The sequence below is a fragment of the Myotis davidii genome, unplaced genomic scaffold (genome assembly GCF_000327345.1).
Source record: "Myotis davidii unplaced genomic scaffold, ASM32734v1 scaffold78, whole genome shotgun sequence".
In the NCBI taxonomy this organism is placed as follows: Eukaryota; Metazoa; Chordata; class Mammalia; order Chiroptera; family Vespertilionidae; genus Myotis; species Myotis davidii.
Window position 1 is genome coordinate 4,904,260 of NW_006290305.1, and position 25,551 is coordinate 4,929,810.

At 44.8% G+C, this 25,551-nt stretch overlaps 1 protein-coding gene and 1 pseudogene across 2 annotated transcripts in view; one reads left to right on the plus strand and one right to left on the minus strand.

The window, feature by feature from the left end:
- MTCL1 (microtubule crosslinking factor 1) overlaps positions 1-25,551 on the minus strand; it is a 120,295-nt gene that overhangs the window by 14,944 nt on the left and 79,800 nt on the right. For both annotated transcript variants that reach the window (XM_015563599.1, XM_006763281.2), the window contains exons 7-10: positions 18,034-18,264; positions 16,372-16,569; positions 6,443-6,610; positions 3,011-3,265 (exon numbers count right to left, since the gene is read on the minus strand). In XM_015563599.1, the coding sequence (XP_015419085.1) occupies positions 3,011-3,265; positions 6,443-6,610; positions 16,372-16,569; positions 18,034-18,264 (852 nt within the window). The remainder of the gene's footprint in view (positions 1-3,010; positions 3,266-6,442; positions 6,611-16,371; positions 16,570-18,033; positions 18,265-25,551) is intronic.
- On the plus strand, positions 12,634-13,108 carry LOC102766072 (annotated as a pseudogene).

The window sequence follows — 25,551 nt, forward strand, 5'->3', positions numbered from 1 at the left end:
GAAAAAGGAAAGCTGAGGGAAGTTAAAATACTGCACAAAGGATATTGTAAAATGACAAAGCCCAAAGTGAAGATCATGTATTTTCTTTTTCTAATATTTTTAAAATATTTTTTTATTGATTTCAGAGAGAAAGGGAGAGGGAGAGATGCATCAATCAGTGATAAGAATCACTGATCAGCTGCCTCTTGCACGCCCCCTACTGGGGATTGAGCCTGCAACCTGGACATGTGTCCTGACCAGGAATCGACCATGAGCTCCTGGTTCATACGTTGACACTCAACCACTAAACCACACCAGCCAGGAATGAACAGGTTTTAAAAGAAAGGTCTTTCATGATGTAGAGGCAACTGATTTACGGAGGTTACTGGGAGGAGAATGAACTTCCTTTTAGCTCTTTAGAGCTACTATCAGCATGTTAATTGGGAACTTAACAATTTTAAGGAGAAATGCAGTGTGACGCCATAAAAGTTAACTATCACCCAATCAAGTGCGGACTTGAGACAGGATGTGTGATAAGATAGATGATAGGTGTTATATGACCGTACCCACACTCCCACAGTCATTCATCATGTAAAATGCCTCGTGTGGCACAATAATTATGTAGGAATTCAATGACACCCGACAAGTATGAAGCATGTGTTCTGTAAGTGGAAAATGGATTTAGTGTTCCTTCTTTTACCATCTGTATTAGATTATCCTAGTCAAGGTTATATGGTTCACCATGTAGTCAAATATCAAGAGCACACACTATGAGGAATGTTCATTCTTGTTTATCTGTGAAATGTGTAGCTAAAAGTTAAATGAGTGAGCAATCCAGTTACTGATAAACAAAATCTATACACACACATTCACACTTCAGCCAATTTCCTCTTACACAGAGAATGCCTTTACCTAATTTTCAGGATTGGGCACCAACATTTATAAAATTTTCTTTTAAAATCTCTAATATTTGGGGGGGAAAGGCCAGATTTATTTTTGAAAGCCACAATTGCATATCTGAAGCACCATTCACTGGCAACAAACCCTCTTCTAAAAACAGCAGTTAAGTCATTGTACGAAGCCTGTGGGATCCACCACACACAGAGATTTCAGAAACAGATGAATGCCCGGAACCTATTATGCTCAAAGATGTCAGCCTTGAGGACTGACGCTCTGGGGCTGTCAGCTTGGTAGAACTGTTGCGGTGTTGACAATCTGGACATGGGGTTCAGCTCCTATCCCCCTTTCTCTTTCCAAAATATAGTCTAGTAATAAGGAGAATGCTTATCCCTCAGTCATTAACTATTTGAAAGCTGAGTATCATCAAATGTTTTGCCAATTTTTCCTTTACTAAAAATTCCTCATTCCCAAAAGTAAAAAAATAACAAACCCAAAGACTTGCTTAATTTATATCCAAGGTGTCACATCCAAAATGAAGCCATAGAAGACCAACAAGCCCACGGCTAGCAGGCTAAGGGGACCCCGAAGGGCAGGGATGGGGATGGCCTTGCTGGGGTACAGGAGGGACAGACACAGTGAGAGATCCTGGAGGGAAGGCCCAGAGGGAACTTCCCTGGTAACAAGGTGCCTAGAGTTACTGGGATACTGGCCAGCTGCAGTTGGATAGAGTGAACCTGTGACCATTCTTATGAACACATGCCGCTTGGCTCCTACAATTTCCACTGAACAACTGATGCACTCAGCAGAGCACAAACGCACAGGGGATTTAAATCAGAAGATTCTCCTCAAGTGCTGGCATTTCTAGGCCGAACAGGAAGTGGCCAACTTTCCTTTGGTAGAATTTTTAAATGAACCATATCAAATATCAGTAGGGTGACTCAGTTGTGAGTAATCCAGGCTCAGAGAAACTTCAGCTCCTTTTTATCTGCAGTGCACTTCCTTCTCCTCAAGGATTTTTGAGCCAAAGGCTCCAGTTTTTTTCCAGTTCATTCCTTCCTCCCTCCCTCCCTCCCTCCCTCCTTCCCTCCTTCCCTGCCTCCCTCCCATACAGTATGCAGAAACTAACCTTTGCTACTGCACCTGCAAAACACAGGTACCATATGTCTGGGGATAATGGAGCACATTTTTTAAAAAGGACCTCATATAAATGCAGGCAGTATGGGTATTTGTAATAGAATAATGAGGTTATTTTTCCTGAACTCAGTTTCTTATTGATGAATGCATTTCCTTGAGGCCTCATGAATTTGTAAGTATGAAAGCTGAAATGAAATGTATGCTATGTAAAAATCCAGCCAGGGAGGAATTCCAAACCTTCATCATTTTAATGCAAAAATGTAATCTGTGCATCACGTAGGCACAACTGCAACTACACAAACTGTCCTAAGTCTGATGCAATGCAGAGAATAATGATCTGGGCAGTAGAAAAACAACTCCCTCTCTCCCTCTCAGAATTCATCTGAGTTTCTGACTCATTTGTTTAGCTGAAGACAATGAGCTACCAGCTACCTCCCCTGACGATGGTCCTACATAATTATAGCTCAGTAATGTCCACAGCAGGTGCAAACAGCCTGACTTCCAATTACTTCAGCAATTTCTTTACTAATGGACAATAATTCCATTTAAGCTGGAGCAGTCACTGTGACCAGACCTTGAATGGGAAACTTAAAAGTTAATTTGCTTTTTGGCAGAAATCACTTTATAAGACCTGAGAAAAACCTCATGTTCCAGGTTAAGTCTTTAAATTCCTTTAAAAAGTTACTTCCACCCCCGGAACACACACACACACACACACACACACACACACACACACACACACACACCACACACGCATGGAAGTTACCTACAAACTTTGCAATGAAGAGATCTGTGTAATGGCTGAACCCAGGTTTCCAATACTAAAAATTCTACTTTTTCTTTTCTTCCTCTCCCTTTGGAAGCCCATGAAACATCCTAATGTACTAAGGACCTCTGAGCAGCCTGATGGTTGTTCCCTCTACATGCTCGGATTTCCAAGCCACTTTAGCTCTCTCCACTCTCTTCCCTGTTCTCTGGTGTCTGGGAGCTTCCTTACCTGTTCTATTTTCCACAAGAGTTCCTTCCTTTGCCGCTCCCACTCCTGCCGATCCCTGTCCAGGCGGTCGAGGAGTTCCACCTTCTCACGGTTCCAGTTCTTCTCGCTGTGATGGATCTGCCAGCGCAGGTCCATGACCAGGCCGTGGCTGTCAGCGAGGAGCTTCTGGTGTGTCTCCCTCTCCTTCCTGAATGCCCCTTTGCTGTCAGTGGCGGAGCCTGGTTCTCCCAAGCTTTTCTCTGTCTTCTCTTCCAGCTGTCAAGGAGAAGAGAACTAAGGAACGTAGTCCCTGCCAAGTCTCACATTGGTAGGCGAAAAAATCTCAGGTCATTAATGTATTATGCCTGGAAACGTGTTTAAACCAAGGTTTGACCAATCCCATGGAAGAAACCATTTTCATGTTTAAAGTCCTAATTAGAAACATAGAGTCACACAGAATGTCAGTGCTCTCAGCTCTACATCCCTACTGAGTCACCACCATCTCTTGCCTGTCCTTCTATAGAGCTCCTTGAAGACAAGTACATGTCTGCCCTATATTCTTAGCCCCTACATGAAACCTAGTGATGGAACCTAGGCATCTACAATACATAATTGTTCAACACTCAGGAGGTTAAATACTAAAATGAAACACATGACCAAAAGCACTCCCATCTAGGCATATCATATCCAAACTACTGAAAACTAAAGAGGAAACTATGGAGGCAGAGAAAAGAGACACATGCATACACACACACACACACACACACACACACACACTGAGGATGACATATATGAATCACAACAGACCTCTCTTCAGAAACTATTTAAGTCAGAGGGCAATGGAGTGACATCTTTAAAGGGGGAAAGTGGTAACATCTTTCAAAAATAAAAGAAAACAAACATTTTTGAATAAATAAAAATTGAAGGGAAAAAAACCATTGTTAGTAGACTTCAAGAAATGATAGAGGAGCCCAGACAGTGTGGCTCAGTTGGTTGAGTGTCATCCCATGCATCAGGAGGTCGCTAGTTCGATTCCCAGTCAGATCACATGCCTGAGTTGAGGGCTCGATCCCCAGTGTGGGGTGTGCAGGAGGCAGCCGATCAATGATTCTCTCTCATCATTGATGTTTCTATCTCTCTCCTCTCCTTCTTCCTCTTCCTCCCTCTCTGAAATTAATAAAAATATTTTAAAAATCAAAATGCTTTAATTCCACGATGAAAATCAAGGCTATCATTTTAATTCTGTGAAAGTTCTTTGTCTCACACCTAACGAGGTGCAGTTCTGCAGATGTGGCAAGCTCCCTTCTTCATGCTATTCCTATTCTGATATATCCTTTCTCTCCTTTTCCATGTACTCATTCTACTCATCCTCCGCAATTCATTCTAAGCAGGACTTCCCTAAACCCTTAAGCTGGGGTGTGTGCCCTGCACACCCCCACTTCAGACAGCACTGTGTACAGGCCTAGTGGGGCACTTCTCTGTGTCTCCCAATGCATTGTGAACGCAGTCAAGAAATATCTGATTTGTTGCTGGCACCTTGGCATTTAGAATAAAGTCTGACTTAGGAGTCAATGGAAGAAATCACAGATTTGGGAACTGATACAACATGGCCTTCATTGAGGAAAAAATACTTAAGTTTTGGTAGATTTCACCCATTTTTGCTTTTAAGTAGAAGAGGGTAACCATAGGACTGTTACATATGAACCAGCATCCACCCACATTCATTGCTTCCTGGGCTGCAAATGTTTAAAAAACATCTTAAACGATTTGGGCAGACGGTGAATCTTGCCTATTACCACCTGCTTTTTAGGTTTGAAGTCCTAGCATTATTTCACTGTGTTTAATGACTCTCCCTGAGGCTTTATTTGTGGCACACACGTGGGTGGATACAAGGTTTCTCTAAAACAAAGATGAAATGTTTTGAAACTGGTTTGCATCAAAGACTACGTATGCCTCCTTTCGTCAGCTACACTCAATGTCTTTGAAAATATTTAGTTTTTTTCTCCTATAAACATATTTTTAAGTAGGCTTAAAGGCAGCTCATCAAAAAGTGTTTTCACTCATTCTTCCTTCACTGCTGACTGTTCAGGCTGTGTCCTAACATAAACAGAGCATCTAGTAAGAGTCTGCTACCAGGCAGTGGGCAGGATTAGTAACTGGGTCAGCGGCTCCGTCATCTGACCAGCCTGGCCTGGCACTTTGATTTTCCTGTGCTTTGCAGCTTCCTCTGCAGAAAACTTTGTATCTTTGCTTTTCCCAGGGAGCCTGACACCGCTGCTCCCCTGTGCCAGGCAATGCAGGTCAACTGTGGGTACCAAAGGAGCTGTTTCCTTTGTTTTTTTTTTTTTTAAAAATGTTTATATTGATTTTGTTGGAGAGAAGGGAGGAAGAGGGAGGAGAGAGAAACATGTGAGAGAGAAACATGGATTGGCTACCTCCTTCCAGCCCTCCAGCCAGGGATCAAACCCACAACCTGGGTATGTGCCCTAACTGGAAACCGAACCAGTGACCTTTCAGTGCATGAGACAACACTCAACCAACCGAGCCACCCCAGGAAGGGCGAGAGCTGTTTTCTTTTGACATGACTGGTCCTGTCATATTTTATTAAGGCCATTTGGAATATATCTCCTTTCTGTGCTAGTGTGGGTGTGTGTGCGCAATTCATATGAATTTTAATAATTTTATGGTTTGCCTCAAAATAAGGCCTAGAAAATAGATTATCAAAGATGCAGACCTTTCCCCCTCATCATGATCAAAGGGCTGCAGGGAGTGGCTGTGCGTTTAGGAACTCCAGGGAGAAAATGTTTCTGAAAATGTAGAAAAGAATGTTTCTGGCTAAGTCTGATGCTAATAACCCTGCCATGCCTAAACCCTCCCAGAAGGCTCTGCTCTGTGGGAAGAGTGGGTGCAGGAGCCCACTCTCCTCTCCACGTGAGCACGGTCTCTGTGACCCGAGACCAGCCACTGTACTGGGCCCCCCATGTCCTCTTGTGTAAATCAGGCCACCGAACCTGATTAGACTCACCTCTAGGGTGTGAAGTGGAAGGTCTACAGCTCTTTCTAGCAGGTATTTGGAGAAATCTAAAGGAAAGCACGTGTTTGCCTTTTTCAGAGGTAACTGAACTACGGTCCGCTTTTCCTGAGCTCCTGTCTGAATCATGTCAGTGCGTTCTGAGCACCACCTGATGCTGGCGGGCCTCTGATGGGGCTAAACACTACCTTGCCCAGTGTGGAGTGAGAAAGTAAACACTGCTTTGGAAATGCCGACCGTGATTCATACGTGGGAGAGGGGATATGGGGGAAAGAAGATGCTTGGGATGGTGGGGAACTTGAGGAAGAGACAGCAGGTGGCTGCCCCCTGGTCTCCTCGCAGCCCTCTTGCCCTCAGACGAGGGTCACTGTGGTCACTGGTGCCTCCTCCCTACCTGTCCCGGGGGAGACGGGGGCAGGTACCTGCTCCAGGCGGCACTTGAGCATGGCCCACTCCACGTCCCAGGCCGCCTTGTCGCTGGCGTACTGCTGCTGCAGCCGCAGCCGGGCGCACTCGTCCTCCCGCAGCTCGGAGCGCAGGTCCTCCAGCAAGGCCTTCAGCGCGCTGAACAGCTGCTGGTTCTCCACTGCCTGCGGGGACACGGGGGTGGGCTGTCACCTCAGGGAAGGGTGTCCTTCAGGTCGGAAGAGGAGAGAAGCCTGGCGAGCAGGGTGGTGCTGGGCTGTTTCCAAGGTGCCTCTGGAAAAGGGCGCAGAGCCAGGGGGTCCCCATGCTGGCCATCGGGCCCCTGGGCTGAGACTGCTAAGGGCTTGTTGGAATAGGAGGGAGGGCGGACCTCAGGCTGGTGCCGGGAACCTGAAGCAGAAGAGAGGAAGGCGCAGGAGGCCACAGGGGGCCCTGGAGCCCGGGCTGCCAAGACGCACGGTGTGACTTCAGACATCCAAAGCTCTGGCTGGATGCAGATATAACGAAATACACTCACCTATGTGTGCGGCCATTTTAACGCCAGCTATTGCAACAGAAGGGAATGAATAAAGGCCGTGTGTTTCCTATAAACATAGGGTGCTCACCCCTGACTTGCAGTTCCTCGAAGGTCATAGACATGACAAACATGGCCATGGGAAGGGGGGCACTTTTAAGTCTGAGCCTGACCCACCCCAACATTTCCAGTGTCGTGCACGATGCTTGTCATGTGAAGTGTGCAAACAGGTCTGATAAATGCAAATGGGTTTTTATTACTCACCTGCTTACACCTGCCTTAAAAGATTTTATATTTTCTAAAACATGTCCTGCCCTTTGAGGGCACATTTCAACACTATGACTGCTCTCTTAGTACATTTCAGCATGGGCATTTTATCAGAACGGTTTGGCCAAGTGAATTAATTCTGTACCTGGGTAACGATAGCCAAATGAGCCCATCTCTTCAAGCCAGACAGAAAGCACAAACATGCATCGTGCGGTCTCAGGGCAATCTTGTTGGCTGCATTTATGAGGCTGGAGGAATAAAAGCTCTCTGAGTCCGGCTGGAGGCAGAATGTCTCTATTATAGAAAGGAGAGCCCTTTCCTCTCAGGTGGACCCCCCTACTTGGTAAACCAAGGTGAGTGCCCCTCAGCTCCCTAGCATGGGATCTACACACACTGTCTCCCCTCCATCAGCTGTGCTTCTAACACCATCTAGTCAATGCACTAAGCACACACATGTACATACACAAAGGTGGTCAACCACATAGGGGAAACATTTAAGATACTTTGGATATGTTTGGATTTAAATAAAGCTGAATTAGTAAAGAGAAATTCTTTAACAGGAACCAATTTGTTACTGAAAACTCCATAGTTGCTCCTGTAATTTATAGGAAGAGCTATAATAGTAGATACAGTAGACTTCTGATCTAGTGGAAAGGCCTATTTGTTAAACATTTTATTTATTGCTCTTTGATTTTTCTCTGCTTGAACACCAATTTTTACTTTCATAGCTCTGAGATGAAAGGCTTATTAAGAGTACAATCCAGTTAACATTTGAAAAGCTCAGCAAATAGAGAACGTTCTTAAAATCCTACAGTCTTTCCAACCTCCTGAAGCTAAATAAACACCCTGAATAGCCTCAGCAATCTTGAGAAAGACCAAATTTGGAGGTATCACAACTATACTACAAAGCCATAGTTATCAAAACAGCCTGGTACTGGCATAAGAACAGGTATATAGGTCAATGGAACAGCACAGAAAGCCCAGAAGTAAAGTCACACCATCAATAAATCAACAAACAAGTGCTGGTGAGGATGCGGACAAATTAGAATCCCAGTGCACTGCTGGTGGGAATGCAGACTGGTATAGCCACTGTGGAATGGAAGACAAACACCGTATGATCTCACTTATATGTGGAATCTAATGAACAAAATAGCCTGAGGAACAAAATAGAAATAGAGGCATGGATACATGGAACAGACTGACAGCTGTCAGAGGGGAGACGAGAAGGGAGGCAGGATGAAAGAAGGTGAAGGGATTAGCCAAAGAACATACATGTATGACCCATAGATACAGACAACAGTGTGGCTATGGCCAGAGAGAAGGGGGGAAGTGAGCAAAGGGGGGATGAGAACGTCTGTATAAACAATAGTATAAAAATAGAAATAAATAAATTAGCTCTATATTCAAAGAGATGCTTTTGAAATGGGTGAAATTGTAACAAATACCGAAGTTTCTTTAAATTCTATACCAAAAGTATTTAAAAATTATATAAGTGTAGGTGAGTGGGAAAAGGTGTTACAACAATCTCTTCAGAAATATACATCAGTCTAAGTACAGAATTTGCTGAGAAGTTACGTATACATTCTGGTAGATTTATTTGGTATTTTCATCTTTGGATTTTAAAGTTTACATATATCACTACTTTTTAAGTCAAAGTAATTTGAGCATAAAATAATAGTAATTTTGATACAGCCTTTGGAGTATCTAATTTTCACTGAAGAAAAGCAGAAAACTACGTGATAAATAAATTTTTCTATGTAATCCATCGCTCCCTATAATCACCAGGTCGCATCAGGGGTCAGCCTGTGGGGTGCTTAATCTACACCAATCAGCTTACACAGCACTAGGGCCAGCCCTTTGTGCTTCTCACAAGCAAATCAAGCCTAATGTTTCCATGTACATCTGGGTCAGAGGAATCAACATAACCTCCTATTTTATCAGTATAAATTTAATCATCACGACATGAGCACAAAATTGCTTTGGGGTGAAGGTGGCCAAGACAGCAAGAGGGTTCAGAGACTCATGCTATCGGTACGTGTCACTACAATCACCCGGAGCAGCGTGTGGCATGGCAAGAAGCCACACTAGCTCTCTGCCTTGGTGCACAACAGCAAGAACTGAGGTCCAAGTAAGAATTTCTGAAGACCCTGGATGAGCCATTGATGGGCATGATCCTTCTAACTTAGTTTTACACATACAATAACTAATATTGTTTCCAATGGGCCGGGGGATGGGCGTGGGTAATGGTATGTTAAATCATTCATCCTCATGACCTTGCACTGCACATCAATCCTGGGTACATTCACCAAGTTACAATCACCATGTGCAGAGATTGCCAAGGTCTCGCTGTTAGGAAGTGCATGGCCCAGTCTACAATCAGGTCTGTCCCCTCCAAGGCTGAACAATCCAAGGAGGATATTTGAATTCTGACACCACCCCCTGCCTAGGCTTTCATTATTAGTATTTCTAACTTGGCTGTAGAGAAGCCATCTAATCTCTGTGAAATGAATTCTATCCCCATATCAAGGGAAATAATAATAGCGAGCCACCGTGAAAAAGTACCTCTAAGTTACTTCTCTCACTTTTCCTCTGGTGGTGGCCCTTACTGGGCTATGTTTGGGGAAAAGCAATTACCCAAATCATGTCAAGAATGGAACCAAGATGCTCTGAGACTAGCTATGCAGCCTTTCAGCTGTGTGTGTGTTAGATATAGGCCAATGAAAAAGACCAACTTTTCGATCTCTTTAAGATCAGCGGGTTGGTTTTCTCACAAAGAAGGATAAAATGGCTCTATTATTTCCTCTCCCCAGGCTAAGGGCATTTCAGCCCTTCCGAGTTCGTCTCTCTTAGGTGAAGCTGAAATTAATCCCAAAACTGGCATTGGGCGCTTGACTGTGCTATAGAGTGTTAAACTTTCAAACAGGTTCAAGGTTAGGTGTCAGCTAACAGGACTGCTATCCAAGTATACAATAAATATTAATAGAAAGTGAGAAGGAAGTTTATGGAAAAGGTAACATACCAAGCTATTAGTGATGTAATGCCAGCAATTTTATGAAATCATTCTTGCCTAAGATTTCTAAAACCTGTGTATTACAATTCTGTGAAAGAGCTAAATTATTATCAACTACTTTGCTTGCCTCATTATCCCCCCACAGATAAAAGACAACTGAGTCACTGAAGACTGGTGTGAAAATATGATCTCTGATGGAGGTTTACAGAGATGACAGACTCATTTATGTAAAGAAATCATTTTCCCTCTGGCTGAGAATATACCAGGTGATCCGGACCGTGAGGGCTCAGTGCCTGCAGGCCAAAATTTACACCGAGAGCTTCCCAAGAATAAATGATGGTGTATGAAAGAACCAATGGACATAAATATGTTATAAACCCAGAGATACCAGGCAAAGGTTTCAAAGAAACCAGGGCAGGTCTGATGCAAATCAAGATATGTTGTACACTGCACACCCGGGTTAACCCGGGGAGGTGGGACTGGGGCAGAGAGAGTCCTTCCTCAAATCCCCGTCAGTCCTGTGACTTTTCACCTTCAGCAGAAACTGAAGCAAACAAACAAAAGTAAACAGCAAAAATAAAGTGATTCATAATCATAAGCTCTGGTCTGGCTCCTTTTATATGAAGTTGCATGACTCCTAGGTGAGGATATGAGGTTGCAGAGCCTGAAGAATGAACCATGGCATAACATACAAAATCAAAATGTAAAAGCTATTGAGGCTCAAGAAGAGAGTTTTCTTACTACAAAAAGAGAAAGAAAAGAAAGAAAGCCAGGGCATGTCACAGTTCTGACATGCAGGCCTTGTCTGGAAGTGTCTGCATTTGGAGCAAAGCAGAAAGAGGGGCCTCCAGGAAGTGGGTAGCTGGGCAACCGGTGAGTAGAAGTCTGAGAGGTTCAGGGAGCCACAGGCGCTCTGGCTACAGGAGAAGGGCTGAGTTTTACTTTTAGGGGAGCCCCTGCAGCCCCTGAGCTTCACACGAGTCCTGGATCAGTGACAAAGGCCCAGGGAGCAGGATCCACTCGGTCCTGAGTGAGGCTCTTCAGCGACCAGCCCCCGCTGAAGACTGGAGGACTAATATGAAACAATACTGCATCAGATCCTGCTCTAATTTTAGATTAGATTCCTTATGTTTATACTTAGATGCTTTAATAAAGAACAGTATGTCACATCCCTGAATGAAAAAAGTAACTTCTCTTTTTAAAAAATTAATCTGCATCTTGGAAGACTGGCTGCTGGAAACATGGGGTCATAATTCTGGCACTACTCGTCACCTTGTTTAAAAACAAACCTTGATTTCAGGAATTACTAGTGAATATTAAATGCGCACATCCAGTCTCGAGAGCTTAACACAGCAGCAAGTGGCAAGCATCCCGGAGATCAAGGAGAACTGTCTAACATGCCCTTGCCTACTCCCAGCCTCTGCTCTGCCACAAGGCAAGCTTACTGTTCGCAAGGACACTCAGGTCACTGCTGCAGATGGCACAGCCAAAGACCAGTCAACAGGGAGCGTTCGCACAGCCAACCACTTTCCAACCTGATGGTTTTCATGATCTATTTCCAAGGTTGACTCAATACGCGTAATTTTTTTTTTTTTTTACCTCATTGTATGTGATCAATGTTGCCATTTACTGTGTTCAACTTGGAGAATGTCCAATATGACACAAATTAAAGATCAAAGCCCGGGAAATTTTGTTACTTGTGAGTTTATCCTTGGGAAAGAAGTCCAGCCTCGTTGCTCATTCTGCTTATCACCTTGGGGGGCAGGGAGGGGGGGTTTCTCAGAGTTTCTGAAAGGCTGTGGCTCTGTTCGGCAGCTCTGTAAGACACCCAGGCTGCCCAGCTAATACCCAGGCCACCAAAGAGCGGGCAACCCTTCTAAGGGAAGTCTCACGGAGCCAGCTGTTGCTTACAGTGGAGCTCCCTCATCTTCTGTCCTTGGGCGGATGGCACTGTGCACTTAATGACTATGGAGAGATGGGTCCATTAAAGGCAGAGCTGATTCCCCCAATCTGGGCTCTACCCTGGGAGCCCATCCACGTGCCTCTGCTGCACAAAGTGAAAAAACCCACGGGTCCCTCACCACGTGAAGGGGAAGATCTAAAGAATCAGCGTTGGAAGAGGAGGAAAGGAGAGATGATATTAAAATACACGGAATGCGAGGTTCCAGCTGAGTGACTTTGCATCAGTTTTCACCCCAGGGGTAAATTTTCCATGACTCTGGTTCAGAAAACCAGATGTTACATTTTTCTTCTTCTTCTCCAAAGCATTTGGACGCGCATGTGAGAAACACCCAACACATGATCTTAGTGCAGCAGGTTTTCAACTAAATGGAAATCAAGAAATGCTATTGAATATTAAATGCACACATCCTTAGCGGTGCTAGTCTCGAGAGCTCATCACAGATACTTTATAGTATTGGTGGCCAATATCTTTTTTTAAACAATAAAACTGGTCTCACAACAGTGCTGTGCTGTAGGGAAGAGAGACAGATTTGTAAACCCTGGGGCGAGGTTCACTCTACCCTAGGCCACTGCTGTGCAGAGGAGACCCCCGTGAAGCCACCATCCCCATGTCTGTCCAGCAGGCAAAGCCTTCACAAGGACATGGGGGTAAGAAGGAAGGAGAACACATTAAACTCAGTCTTTGGACAGGAGAGCCGTGAGATTCACTTCAAAGTGAAAATGAGGACACATCTCAAGGCACTGAAGGATTCATACTGTCGAAGACTGGGAGTCCAATGCCTTCATGCGGGTTTCTCTGGGGAGATGAAAGGATTGCTGATAATCACTCCCGAAGAACTGGGAACGGAGGAAGAAGATGTGACTGAAGTTTATCAGGAACACACAGGGGTCATTCAACGGTTTAGATATTCTTTCTATTTTTTTTCCTCTCAAACCTTTTTTGTTTTTAAAAATAGTTCTTTTGTAAAGTAGTGTTCACAATGGGTTGAAAACTGACACCCTGTTTCTTTTAAACAGCTGGCAATGGGAATTCCAGGGCCCATTTTTCATTATTGTTGGTTTTCATTGTGCTGATTTTGGGTGATGAAGCCTCAGCCTCCTCCGCATTGCCCTGTCCTTTTGAAATGTTACACGTGTGAGCAAGGAGGCGCCTTTTCCAGGACCGTGCACTTCAGGCTTGTGATCAATAAGGTTGGCCAATGCAGGTGCTCATAACGACTGCCGCCCGGCCCCGAGGTTCTAGCATGTGTTAGCCGCACTCCTGGACTATGACTTTCAGGGGGAGATGGAAAACGACCTTTCCTTGACTTGAAGCTACTTTTAAAATCTGACGGTCTGGACCCAAAGAAGAGGACTGTGAGGCTGGAGTCAAGATGACAGATACGGTGAGAATGAAGACTAGAGAAAAAGCATTTAAGAGTAGAGAAAAATCTTGTCAGAAGATCCCAGGAAGTTCTAATTTTCATTGGCAGTTAATAAAGTTATTTGAGTAGAAGTGGGTACAAAGGAACACTGCTCTTTTTTAGTTTATTTGTACTTTTTGGCCTGGGATATGGGTTTTAAGTGGACATTGTCTGTACCAGCTTCATTAAAATAAATAACATTTGTTTAAAAAAAAAACTGGCAGATTTTAAAGGATTATTTTGCAAAGTAAGCTTTTTATTTTCTAAGTCATTGTTGTAAAATTCATCTCATGAGCTAAATTCTCCCCATGGACTCTGGCATTATGACGAACTTCCTAATCACTGTAATTAAAAGTGCCTTTGAAAATTCCTCTTTCTTGAGTCACATTAGTCGGGGAAATGGAAGGGTGGGTGGGGGTGCCTAGAAAACAGCTCTTTGGTGTGAGCACTGAGAGCTGCTTGTTCGCCTGGAAGGCATCTCCATTCTTCTCCTGGTAAAAACAAATACGCACTTGACGCAGTAGCACACTGGTTCTGAACTGTGAAAACTGTTTGCTATTTAGTAAACTAGCAAATGATGCACATATTTTGTTTTTCATGTACTTGGCAATATAAGTAAAATTAAATCTGTCCCCTTTTTTCCCCTTTGAATGAGATCTTCCATGAGAAAGTCTTACACTATTGCATATATTTTGGGGACACAGATACTAATAGTTTCCATTTTGGGGGTTTAAGGATTTTTCTTTTTCCCATTTAAAACACTTTTATACTTTTTAATGTATAGTACTTGAAATTCTTACCCCTCCCAAATATATGCATTTGTTAGAAATCCAGGATATTGTCCTGCCACTCATGAAAAATGCTTGGCACCAAAAGTAACGGCCAATGTTCAGGGTAATAGAAAATTAGAGCAAAGTCTTTCAGCCTCCGTCTTTGCTCACCAGGAATAAATCATTAAAACACCACACAGAGGAGTCTGCGTGGTGACTGTTCACCTGCAGTCCCGTGGAATTTTAACATACTGTCCCCTGTCCAGTGAACCAGAGTATAAACAGTTGTCTACCATTACTGTTATTTGTTGATTTTTTAATGATAATAGTCTATCCTTATGACATTTCTGCAACCAAATTGGCTTTCCATCTCTGCTTTAGTAGATATAGAGGACAATGATTATCATCTCTACTGTTGTCATGTGTTAGGTATTTTATGCTAGTAGAATCTAGTTTAATTGTTTCAGGTGAAAAGTATTCTTTCAGTTTCCATTTTGAATGTGTCTGGATTAAACAAACAATAAACTAGAGAGAGAGAGAGATAGAGATAGAGAGAGAGAGAGAGAGAGAGAGAGAGAGAGAGAGAGAGAGAGAGAGGAAGCAGCTCTTCAGTTGTGAAAATCTTATTTGTCTATGGAGAGAAAGCAGTAAGGGGGAAAGGACACATTTCCCCAGGCCTGTGCTCACACATCACCACTTTCTGTCACTTGGATCTGAGGCCAAGTGCTGACACAGCCTCTCCCGCTTGACCCTCTGAGGCTCAGGGCTGAGGGAGGGGCTGCAGCTGTGGCGTCCCTGCAGAGGGAGTGCCCGAATATGCTTGTGGTTGAGCGGCTGCAGCTGCACCCGCCCTCCCATAGCGACTCCGGCCCTGCCCCTCACCCCAGAGCCAGGGTCCAGGGCTGGGGCCTCAGGCTCTGTCCTATGGAACTCTCAGAGAAGCAACATAGGGTCCAAAAAGACTCAGAAGAGGAAGTCTGGGAGTGAGGAAGCTTTAACAACCGGCCTCGAAAGGTCTCAACACTCCAAGCCCACCAAGGCTGCTGTTTCGTATAAAACTGCAAAAAATTTGGATGGTGGCAATAGTATCTTTTAGGTTACTAAGCAAGGTCTCTCTGTTTAATAATTAATAAATGTGGCCTCTAGGAACACTAATAATTACTTAATATTTACACTGAAATCCCACCTCTTTAATTTTTTTAAGTGTCATCAAATATTTTTATATTTCAGGTGGCCCCAAAAGAACCTGAAACACTTTACATGTTTGGGGATATTTTTTAAAAAGTACTTGTTCCAGCCCTGGCCAGTTTAGCTCAGTGGACAGAGTGTGGGCCTGTGGATTGAAGGGTCTTGGGTCTGATTCCAGTCAAGGGCACACATCTCATTGGCAGGCTTGATTCCCAGCCCTGGATGGGGCATGTACGGGAGGCAGCCAATCAATGTTTCTCTCTCCCCATCTCTCCCACTCTCTCTAGAAATCAATGGGAAAAAATATCCTCAGGTGAGGATTAACAACAACAACAAAAAAGTACTTGTCCCTTCTTCCTTACCCATTATATTACCAAATCAGTGCCATTTTCAAGTGTCCATTCAGCTGTACATCCACACAGAAGCTCTGGACTTCCTTTTTCCTTCCATGTTGGACACGTGGCACTCGGTATTCGTTCCTTGGAAGAACGATCAGCTTTTATATGGCCTCAGACCTCTCTACAGAATGCTCTCTCTTTCTCTGTCTGCGGCACATTTGCTGGCCTTCAGGGGACACAGCTAATCTGCTCTCCTGTGGTCCTTATTTATACGTGTAAGCCAAATGAACTAACAGGCTGACATCAGCTTAAAAGCCTTCATGATGTGACTTCTAGCAAAATTACAGCAACAGGCAGCCACAGACCGCCAGAGACGTTTGCTGCTCCCCAGAACACTGGCCCATGATGGAAAATGATACAGACACAGATAGGAGTCTTCTCTCTCTCACGGGGGGCTGGGACTCGGCACCCACCTGCCCATGGAGCTGCCCTCCATCTGCAGGCTGGAGCCATGATCCGTGGTCACCGATCTGCACGGGGGAGCGTGGAGAATGCTCCCCCACTGAAGAGCTGCAGCCTGGACCATCGTCATCTCGGTCTGGGCTGGCCCCGTTTGGGTCCCCCTGGACTCCAAGCTCCCCAGGCCTGGGGTAGAGCTCTGGGTGCTCACTCTGAAAACAGCAAGAGAAGAGGTTCACAGCTTTATTCAAATCCTTTTGCTGAGCAGTCTGATTTTTATGGTTGGAGGATAATTACCCATTTTATGGGCTTTATCAACTCTTACTTCTCAGCCCTTCCCCCTAATATGCTCATGATGGTCCTTTCACTCACTGGTCACGTTCTCCATTTAAATAGCATGCAGTTTAGTAAGTACAGTTTACTAGAAAAGATTAGATTTTACTATTTATAAACTACAGAGGCCTAGTGCATGAAATTCATGCATTCTCGGGGGGTGGGGGATCCCTTAGCCCGGCCTGCGCCCTCTCACAGTCCAGGAGCCCTTGGGGGATGTCTGACTGATGTGGAGGTGGGAGAGGCTCCTGCCACTGCTGCTACGCTCGCTAGCCATGAGCCTGGCTTCTGGCTGAGTGGCGCTCCCCCTGTGGGAATGCACTGACCACCCGGGGGAAGCTCCTGCATTGAGCATCTGCCCCCTGGTGGCCAGTGTGCATCATAGTGACCGGTCATTCCACCGTTCAGTCAATTTGCCTATTAGCCTTTTATTATATAGGATTATTGCTTACAGCTATGGTTTTAAATTAGAGGAAAAAGTCCAAAGTATTGACGAAACTTTACAACTACTTCTAGGTTTTGCTTAGTGATGGTTTTCTGTCATGGATATTTGGGAGCAGGTTGAATTAATTTTTGAAGACTTTCTTCACCCTGAGGAAAGAGGATCACTGTATCTCTCCAATCATCGGATGACTTAAAATTACTTACCCTGCTCACTAGAGGGAAAAGCAGCTGCAAGGTCTTTGGGGACTAAAAGGAAACCAACATGCTCAGTGTCTGAAGCAGCTGACAGAGTGGCAAGCAGTGTGGATACCAGGCCGCGCTCACAGAGAGCTCATGGCCACTCTGCTTAATCAATACAGAGCCATCTGAAAACAAACAACTGTTCTGGTTCTGTTATGAACCTTGGAATGGACGCATGTTCCCTTTCTCAGGAGAACACACACAAATTTCAGAGGCAGCAAGGAAGTAACCCACCCGCAGCTTAGAAGAAACTGCACTGGCAGAATGGGCTCTGACATTTAGGAATAAAAATTTAAACTTAGAACTAGGTTTTACAAACTAGCAAGGTAGAGGGAGACAGTCAGGGATGGCAGGGTGATCATTTTAATAAATTTATACATCAGCAACAAAAGAGATGGCAGCCAAACGCTGTTGCAGAACGGAGTTACTGACCCATATACTCTTGCAACGAGGTCAAAGGACAGAACAGAACCCTTGGGCTGGTACATAACTGGACATCCCATTGCATTTCCATCGCCTGGAGCAGACTTGACAAAACAATGTGAACTAACAGAACATGACTGTGTGCTGCGGGGAGGGGCACAGCAGTGCCTGGGGGTCAAGAACAAAACCGATGCAAATAACAGTGAGCTCCCCGTGAACTCTCCGGGTGGAGGTACCTCAGTGAAGTCCTCTCCTTCCTCTTCCATCTGTTTCCCTTGTCGCCAGTGCTTCAGCAGCCACCTGAGTTTGACGTAGAAAAGGAAAATGTTCTGCTTCAAGGACCGGAGCTCCTGCTGCACAAGATTCCTCTCGTCACTCCAGGTCCGCTCTGGGAGGGCGCCCTGCAGAGCCAGGCTGTGCATCTCCAGTTCCTTCCACCTCAGCGCGTAGAGGTGATCCTCCTCCATCTGGAACCCAAGAAAAGGGAGTGTGACAAGCAGCAATCCCCATGTGCCACCCAAACCAAACTAACTGCCATTCAATCCATACCAATTTGCATATGGTGCCTGAAACAGAAACCAACAGAAGTTTGGTGAACTCCTTGAGACGTTCACTATTTATAAAACATTCTGAGTTTTCTGATTTAGAAGAAAGTGCTATTTCAAGGTAAGGTATTATAATTTCTCATGGTCAAGTCTCCCCTGGTGTTTTTAGATGCTTCGGGATGCCTTCAGGAAAATTATTTCTTGGATGCTTGGCTATAGCTCACTTAAGTGCAGATTCCACCTGCCCCTGAACCTGGGCTTGCACACAAAGGCACACTGCAACTGTGAAGGGGAAAGAAGTAGGAATCCTTCCCCTTGAATTCCTGGGCCCTCTGACCCCTCCCAACCCCCAGCCCCTGACGGAGAACAGCAAGCGAAGAAGAGGGAGCCTGCGAAGGAGAGCTGGGGCCTCCAGACGCTCTTTCCAAACATGAATTACTCTACTCATGGTAGTGAGCAAACAGGGAAGCATGTCCATAACCTACATCCACTTTCACGCTTAGGATTTCACATTCCTATTACATGTGGGTAAATCTTAAGGAAATAAAAGCTCTGCTAAAAAGAAATGTTTTCCATCTCTATGTCAATAATGACTAAGCAAAAGGGTATGAATAAAATCTTAATCTTACAGACAAGGGCACAAGAATACCTACAGTCTGCCCTAGCTGGTTTGGCTCAGTGGATAGAGTGTCAGCCTGTAGAATGAAGGGTCCCAGGTTCTATTCCAGCCAGGGGCACATGCCCGGGTGTGGGCTTGATCCCCAATGGGGGGAGTGCAGGAGGCACCTGATCCATGATTCTCTCTCATCATTGATGTTTCTATCTCTCTCTCCCTCTCCCTTCCTCTCTGAGATCAATAAAGAAATATATATATATTTTAAAAAGGAATACCTACAGTAGCTGAAGTGGGGTAAAAAAAGGATTAGGATCATTATCAGCTGTCCTCTCCTAATTTAACACTCCCTCCTGCACCAAAAACCAAGGCAGTGGGTTTTGTTTGTTTTCCTAAAGTACTAGGTTAGCGTGTGGAAACCATGGAAATATGACTACCACTGCCTGGGCCGATGAATGTGGCTGTGCTGAAGGCCAGTGAAGAGCAGAGGCAGCTCTAGGGAGGTCCCTGGTCTGGGCAATGACTGCATGGCTACTGTCCTAGCACCAGATTTGTTTGCACTTCTAGCGGATTCAATTCAGCAGCTCAGCTGCCCTGAGTCCCACCCTTGTTCTCTCCTCTGTCCGGACACAAGGACAGCACAGAGTGGATAAGGGGCAGCCTACTGTACTGGAAATCCAGCTCTCAACTTACATTAGGCCATTAACTGCCTCTGGTAGTTTCTACGTCCTCAGTTACAAAACGGTTAACAGGAAATGCTGTGCAGAGCGCCTAGCTCTTGGCAGTTACAACTCCAGAGGCGATGGGGAGTTAGGAAGAGGAGATGCAGCACTGGGGGGTGTTCTCTTAGTCCAGTGGTTCTCAACCTTCTGGCCCTTTAAATACAGTTCCTCATGTTGTGACCCAACCATAAAATTTTTTTTGTTGCTACTTCATAACTGTAATGTTGCTACTGTTATGAATCGTAATGTAAATATCTGATATGCAGGATGGTCTTAGGCGAACCCTGTGAAAGGGTCGTTCGACCACCAAAGCGGTCACGATCCACAGGTTGAGAACCGCTGTCTTAAGTCTCTCCTGGAAATGCCCCTTCCTGGCCCACTCTCTCTGACCTCTCCTCCCCTGCCCTGCAGCCTCCGCTGTTCCAGCCTCCACGCACTTCCCCAGGCGCAGAGTGGCTGCTCTGTCCTGGGGTGTGCTAGGGGACCCCTTTCCTTCCCTTCCCCTCAGAACAAGCCTGGATGGCACCACACCACCTGGGGCCAAGGTCTGGGAGCCTCTTCCACACACTCCTTTACCCCGAATACAAGCACTAGAAGCACCTGGGACCCTGCCACTCGGCCAGCAGCATCTCCAGGAATAAACTCATTTTCAAACAGGATTTTTGGTGGAATGCAAAAAAAAAAAAAGGTTAATTACGGAGGAATTTTCCTTTTTGGGTAATATGAAACTATTTTCCTTTTGTAATAATATGTGACACTGGACCTATCAGTGAAACTTTTAAAAGGGCTGTGCGTCTGCTGCTGGAGGTTGGCAGAGCACTTAGATCTCAGCACTCAGCTTTGCTCTCCCTAAGCCGAGAGGTGCAGAGGCGGAGCTCCCTTAATCAGGTTTGACCTACTTAGATGAGCAGGACCATGGACAACGTGGGGGCCCATGAGTTAAATTCTTGGATACCTTAGACATGCATTTTACAATATCGCAGTGCCCTGGTCAAGACCAACTGTTTTTTTGTTTTGTGTTTTTTTTTTTAAGTACAAGTATCTTTCCCAATAGAAAATAAAAATAAAAATATAAGTATATTTTGAGAATACAAAGGGGGGCGGGGGAAGCAGCAAAGGCGATTCTGAGCCCACATATCTGTTTACAGATTTGAGGTGGCAGCAGGGACTGGGCAGTCCTCAGGGAGGCCCCGGGCAAGGAGTGCCTGTGTCTGCGAATCCTTCCTTCTGGGCGCCCTGGGAGAGGATCTAATGGGTAAAGGATAATTAGCCAGTAACAATTTATTCTAAAATAGCTAGAAGAGCTAATGAAGCCACAGCTCAATTAATGAACGTTTTCTGAAGACGATTTAGGGTGAGCTATCCTTTCATCTGCAGCCTCCTGGGAATGCCCCTTCCTGGTTCACCCTCTGACCTCTCCTCCACTGCCCGAGGCCTCCAGGCCTCCAGGCCTCCAGGCCTCCGCTGTCCCACAACTTCCCGCACTTCCTGAGGCGCAGAGGCTCCTCTGCCCTGGGGGTGTTGGGGGACATCTCACCAAAGTTGTTGGACACACATTCATGTCCAGTTGCATTAGGGCCCTTATTTTACTTTACTTTGCTGGTTCTGGATGAAGGGAAATTTAGATTAGATATTAAGAACACCCTGAGACCATACTGTAAATATTGAAAAGCGTATTTTAGAACAGAAAGGAAGACAGTTATCTTTATGAGTGTCTGAGTGGGGTGCGGGACTGGATGACCTTTCCATATGACCTCCAGCCCATGAGGTCAGACAGCGTTCTTTTAAAACATATCTTGCCACTCTAACTGGTCTGGCTCAGTGGATAGAGCATCGGCCTGCGGACTGCAGGGTCCCAGGTTCGATTCTGGTCAAGGGCATGTACCTTGGTTGCAGGCACATCCCCAGTTGGGGGTGTGCGGGAGGCAGCTGATCTATGTCTCTCTCTCACTGATGTTTCTAGCTCTCTATCCCTCTCCCTTCCTATCTGTAAAAATTCAATAAAAACATTAAAAAAAACACATATCTTGTCATCTCTCTGGAGGGGCTCTGTGGTCTGAGACATGGTTGTGCTGAAATCCACGTGACATATTTACCTTTTGGGTCTTGTGTGTAAATTTCTCTGTCTCCTCTTGATGCACTCGGGTCGCCTGTGCAAGCTGACCCTGTAGCTCCTCTGTTCAGGTAAAAGGAGGGGCGGGGGGACCCTGAGCTGATTAGTGGGATAAAGGAAGGGGTTTAGTGGATGGGAGAACTCTGCCTGGTGTGAAGACGCTGGGCAGAACAGGGACATGCATGGAGCAAGGCAGCATGTGCACTGCAGCAGTGGAGTGACTTGGTGGCAAGTTCCCCGGGATTCTGCCCTGGGCGCTTATGTTATCTGGGGAGCACAACTCCACCTGCCCTGCACCTCTCACCTAGGAGACCAGGTGAGTCAGTAAGTGGCTCCTATCTCCTGAACTTCGAACACCACAGTAACCACAACCCAGACTGAGCAGGGAGCCTGGGTACACCAGAGGTATCTCTGCTACCACAGCAGCTTCTAGAAAGTTTTATGAAATGCTGGGGGTGATCAGAGCTGGTGATTGTGGCAGTTAAGCATGACCCCCTCACACATAGTCGGCCTCTCAGATTCACTGCCCAAGTTCAGACATGTCTAAGTTGCATGATTAATTTGTTTGCCTGCTTGTTTATCAGAGTCTGTCCTGCCTCCTTTTCTCCCAGCAGTCCTTCCCTGGATGCTCACAGACATTGGGGTGGGGGCTCCTCCAGTTAATAGACACATGGTTTCTGGTCTCTCCACTGACACAGTCTGTGCCTAAGGGGAATTGCACAAAAATCTGCTTGTTACATTTCGAAATAAAAATAGTTAAAGGAATCTCTTAAAACTCTTTTTATTGGTAAAGTCTATCTTTCATGCCTTTTATGTCCAAACGGCAAGGACAGAGGAGTCACTCTCCACTCCCTACTACTTTTGAAACGTGTTTTTTAGAGATGGAAACACTGTCATATTAAAAATCTTAGGCATCATTAAAATGGAAACATGAGATTTACCCACTGGTTTATGCTGAGGGCAGATGATTTATAAAGCTAAGAATGAGAGTGGATTGTTATAATAAAAACCAGGATCATTTCACTAGTTCATTCTGATTACCTTTAACTAGTCTGTTATTTTTCATTTGCTCTTCCTAATCTGATGTTACCTGAGTTGTCGTGATTGAAAACCACACCCCCCAAAACAGGAGATACAGAAAATAAAAGGGTAGATCACTTCCCTTAGCATATGGGAAGACCAAGAGAGAGTTTACAGAAAGGATTTAGACCAGCGGTTCTCAACCTGTGGGTCGTGACCCCTTTGGGGGTCGAACGACCCTTTCACAGGGGTAGCCTAAGACCATCGGAAAACACATATATAATTACATATTTTTGTGATTAATCACTATGCTTTAATTATGTTCAATTTGTAACAATGAAAATACATCCCGCATATCAGATATTTACATTACGATTCATAACAGTAGCAAAATTACAGTTATAAAGTAGCAACGAAAATAATTTTATGGTTGGGGGTCACCACAACATGAGGAACTGTATTAAAGGGTCGCGGCATTAGGAAGGTTGAGAACCACTGATTTAGACAGAAAATCAGACACATTGGGGAGTCATCAACTTTGGGATAACATTTTTGAAAGACGTAAGCTCCTCCTACTTTCAAACTCCTGAGAACATTAATGCTTCTTTGATTTGTTAGTTAATAAAGATTACTAGTGTAGTCTTTTATATTTGCTAAACAAGGTTTTGGGTTCTCTTTGAAAAGAGGCATTTCTCTACACATTGAATGTGCTCCAATGGCTAACTTCTCATTTCTATCTTACTGCTTTTTAATGTGTGGAGTCCTTTACAATAATGAGTCTTTTCTTTTTTCCTGTTTGCTTATTTTTCGTAGTTTTAAACACATTTATTTTATAGTTTCTTTCTGATAATTCTAGAGTCTGAAGGTCTTAGCGCTGGATCCTGCTGTTGGACATTGGCTGACTACTGCGCCAGGTGTGCGCTTTTGGCTTGGGTGTTTGCAATTTTGCATTGTGAGGTCATCTTCAATGGGGAGTTAGCTATGATCTCATATGTGACATGGGCCGACAATGTGCCTCCAGAGGGGCTTCGTGTTTGCAAAAGCCAGCAACAGAACATAAACCTCCTTTTCCTTACGGATCCTGGACCTCCAGGTAATGTCAGTTCCAAGCCTGGTCCTGGCGAGGCTGGCTGTCCTTACAGTTACAGGGGGCGGGGGGACTCCACGCGGGTGGACAAGATCCCTGTTGCCTTCCTCTCCCATAGGCAGATGTTTCTTCAGTTTTGGGCTTTCACAACGTGCAGCCCTTTGAGGGTCCTCGTTAATTTCTTTCTCTGCCTGTGTTGGGCCCAAGGCCCTGTCTACTGTCCTCTTGGAGCTATTAAAAGCCAAGGCTCTGGGTGTGAATTCTGGCAACTTTCCACCCACTTCACCCAAAGGCCACTGACACTGCTCTGGTTTTCAATTCTGAAATCAATTCCAACTCTTGAAGTTTTTTTTAACTTTCTTAGGAATTCAGCTATATATTTTAAAGGACAATTTATATCGTATGCAGCATTTTCTTCAACAAATCTTTATTAAGCACCTATCGTACTAGACACTCTACTAGGGGTATAGCAGGAAGTAAAGCTGCCCCAGATCCCTGCCCTTCTGGGACTTCCCATCTGGCTCTTTAGGTGTTTTGCCCAGTTGGGTTCTCAGGTTACCCCCGCTGCTCCGTGACATTACTCTATACATTTAAACTGTAAAAATCCTCCATGCTCTAACACAGTCGGTATTAGCCCAAAGCTCCATATTAGATGTTAAAATGGGCACCCTAATTAAACTTATCTTTTAAGAAAAAAATATATATTAATTTAGTTTCTATTTATTACACTAAACTATTTAGTTCAGCTTTAATCTTAATAAATAATTATATAAACCATTTTCAGTTTAAACAAACATGAGTCTCATACTCCAGGCATATTGTCCCTCTGTCTGCACACCCCTTTGGAGGCCTGTTCCTCGGGGGCATCTAGTTTACCCACAGCCGCTCCCGTGGTGTCTGCGAAGACTGGTCAACAACAGAAACCTTTAGATCATCTATTAGAAGTTTTAGTTTCCTGCACTGTTCATTTTTGCTGACGGAATACTAAAACTACAACAGCTAAGTCTCCTAGTCGGGATGCCGTCACCCCAGTGTTACAAAAACAAAATGCAAACAGGCTCTGGCAAAGTATTTGTCCAGAACTAGTCTACGCAACACAACCACGCACAGCCACAGACCTCGGAGGAAAGTTTTCACGTAACACACAGATTTCCTCCAGAAAATAAATACTTCCCTTCATGAGCAGACTCCCAAAGCTTTGATTCTAAAACCATCCTTTGCCCACTTAACTAAGATTGTGACTACACATCAAATGAATTAACCTTGACATCCCCGTGAAGGCAGTTTATGTAAACAAATAGCATCCCTACTTGGTTCTGAGGCTGTGGAGGCCTGTTCATCTCCACATCACAGCCACCTTCCCTGTTCACGTTCTGAAACCCTGGCCATGATTTTCCCTAATGGCTGGGTCCCACACCCACGTACCCAGCCGATTTCCAGGACATCTTCAAAGGGGCTTGTAAATTACTTCCCACACCTAAGGAGATAACTGCACTACCTCATTCTACAAAAAAAAAAAAAAAAGAAAGAAAAAAGGAATGCTTTCCATGAGAGCATCAACAATGCTATCACCTAACAACACTACTGTAACTAGAACTCTGTTCCACCTCTCTCACCGTGACTTCATATTCTGGTGAGTGGCGGGAGCCGGTCC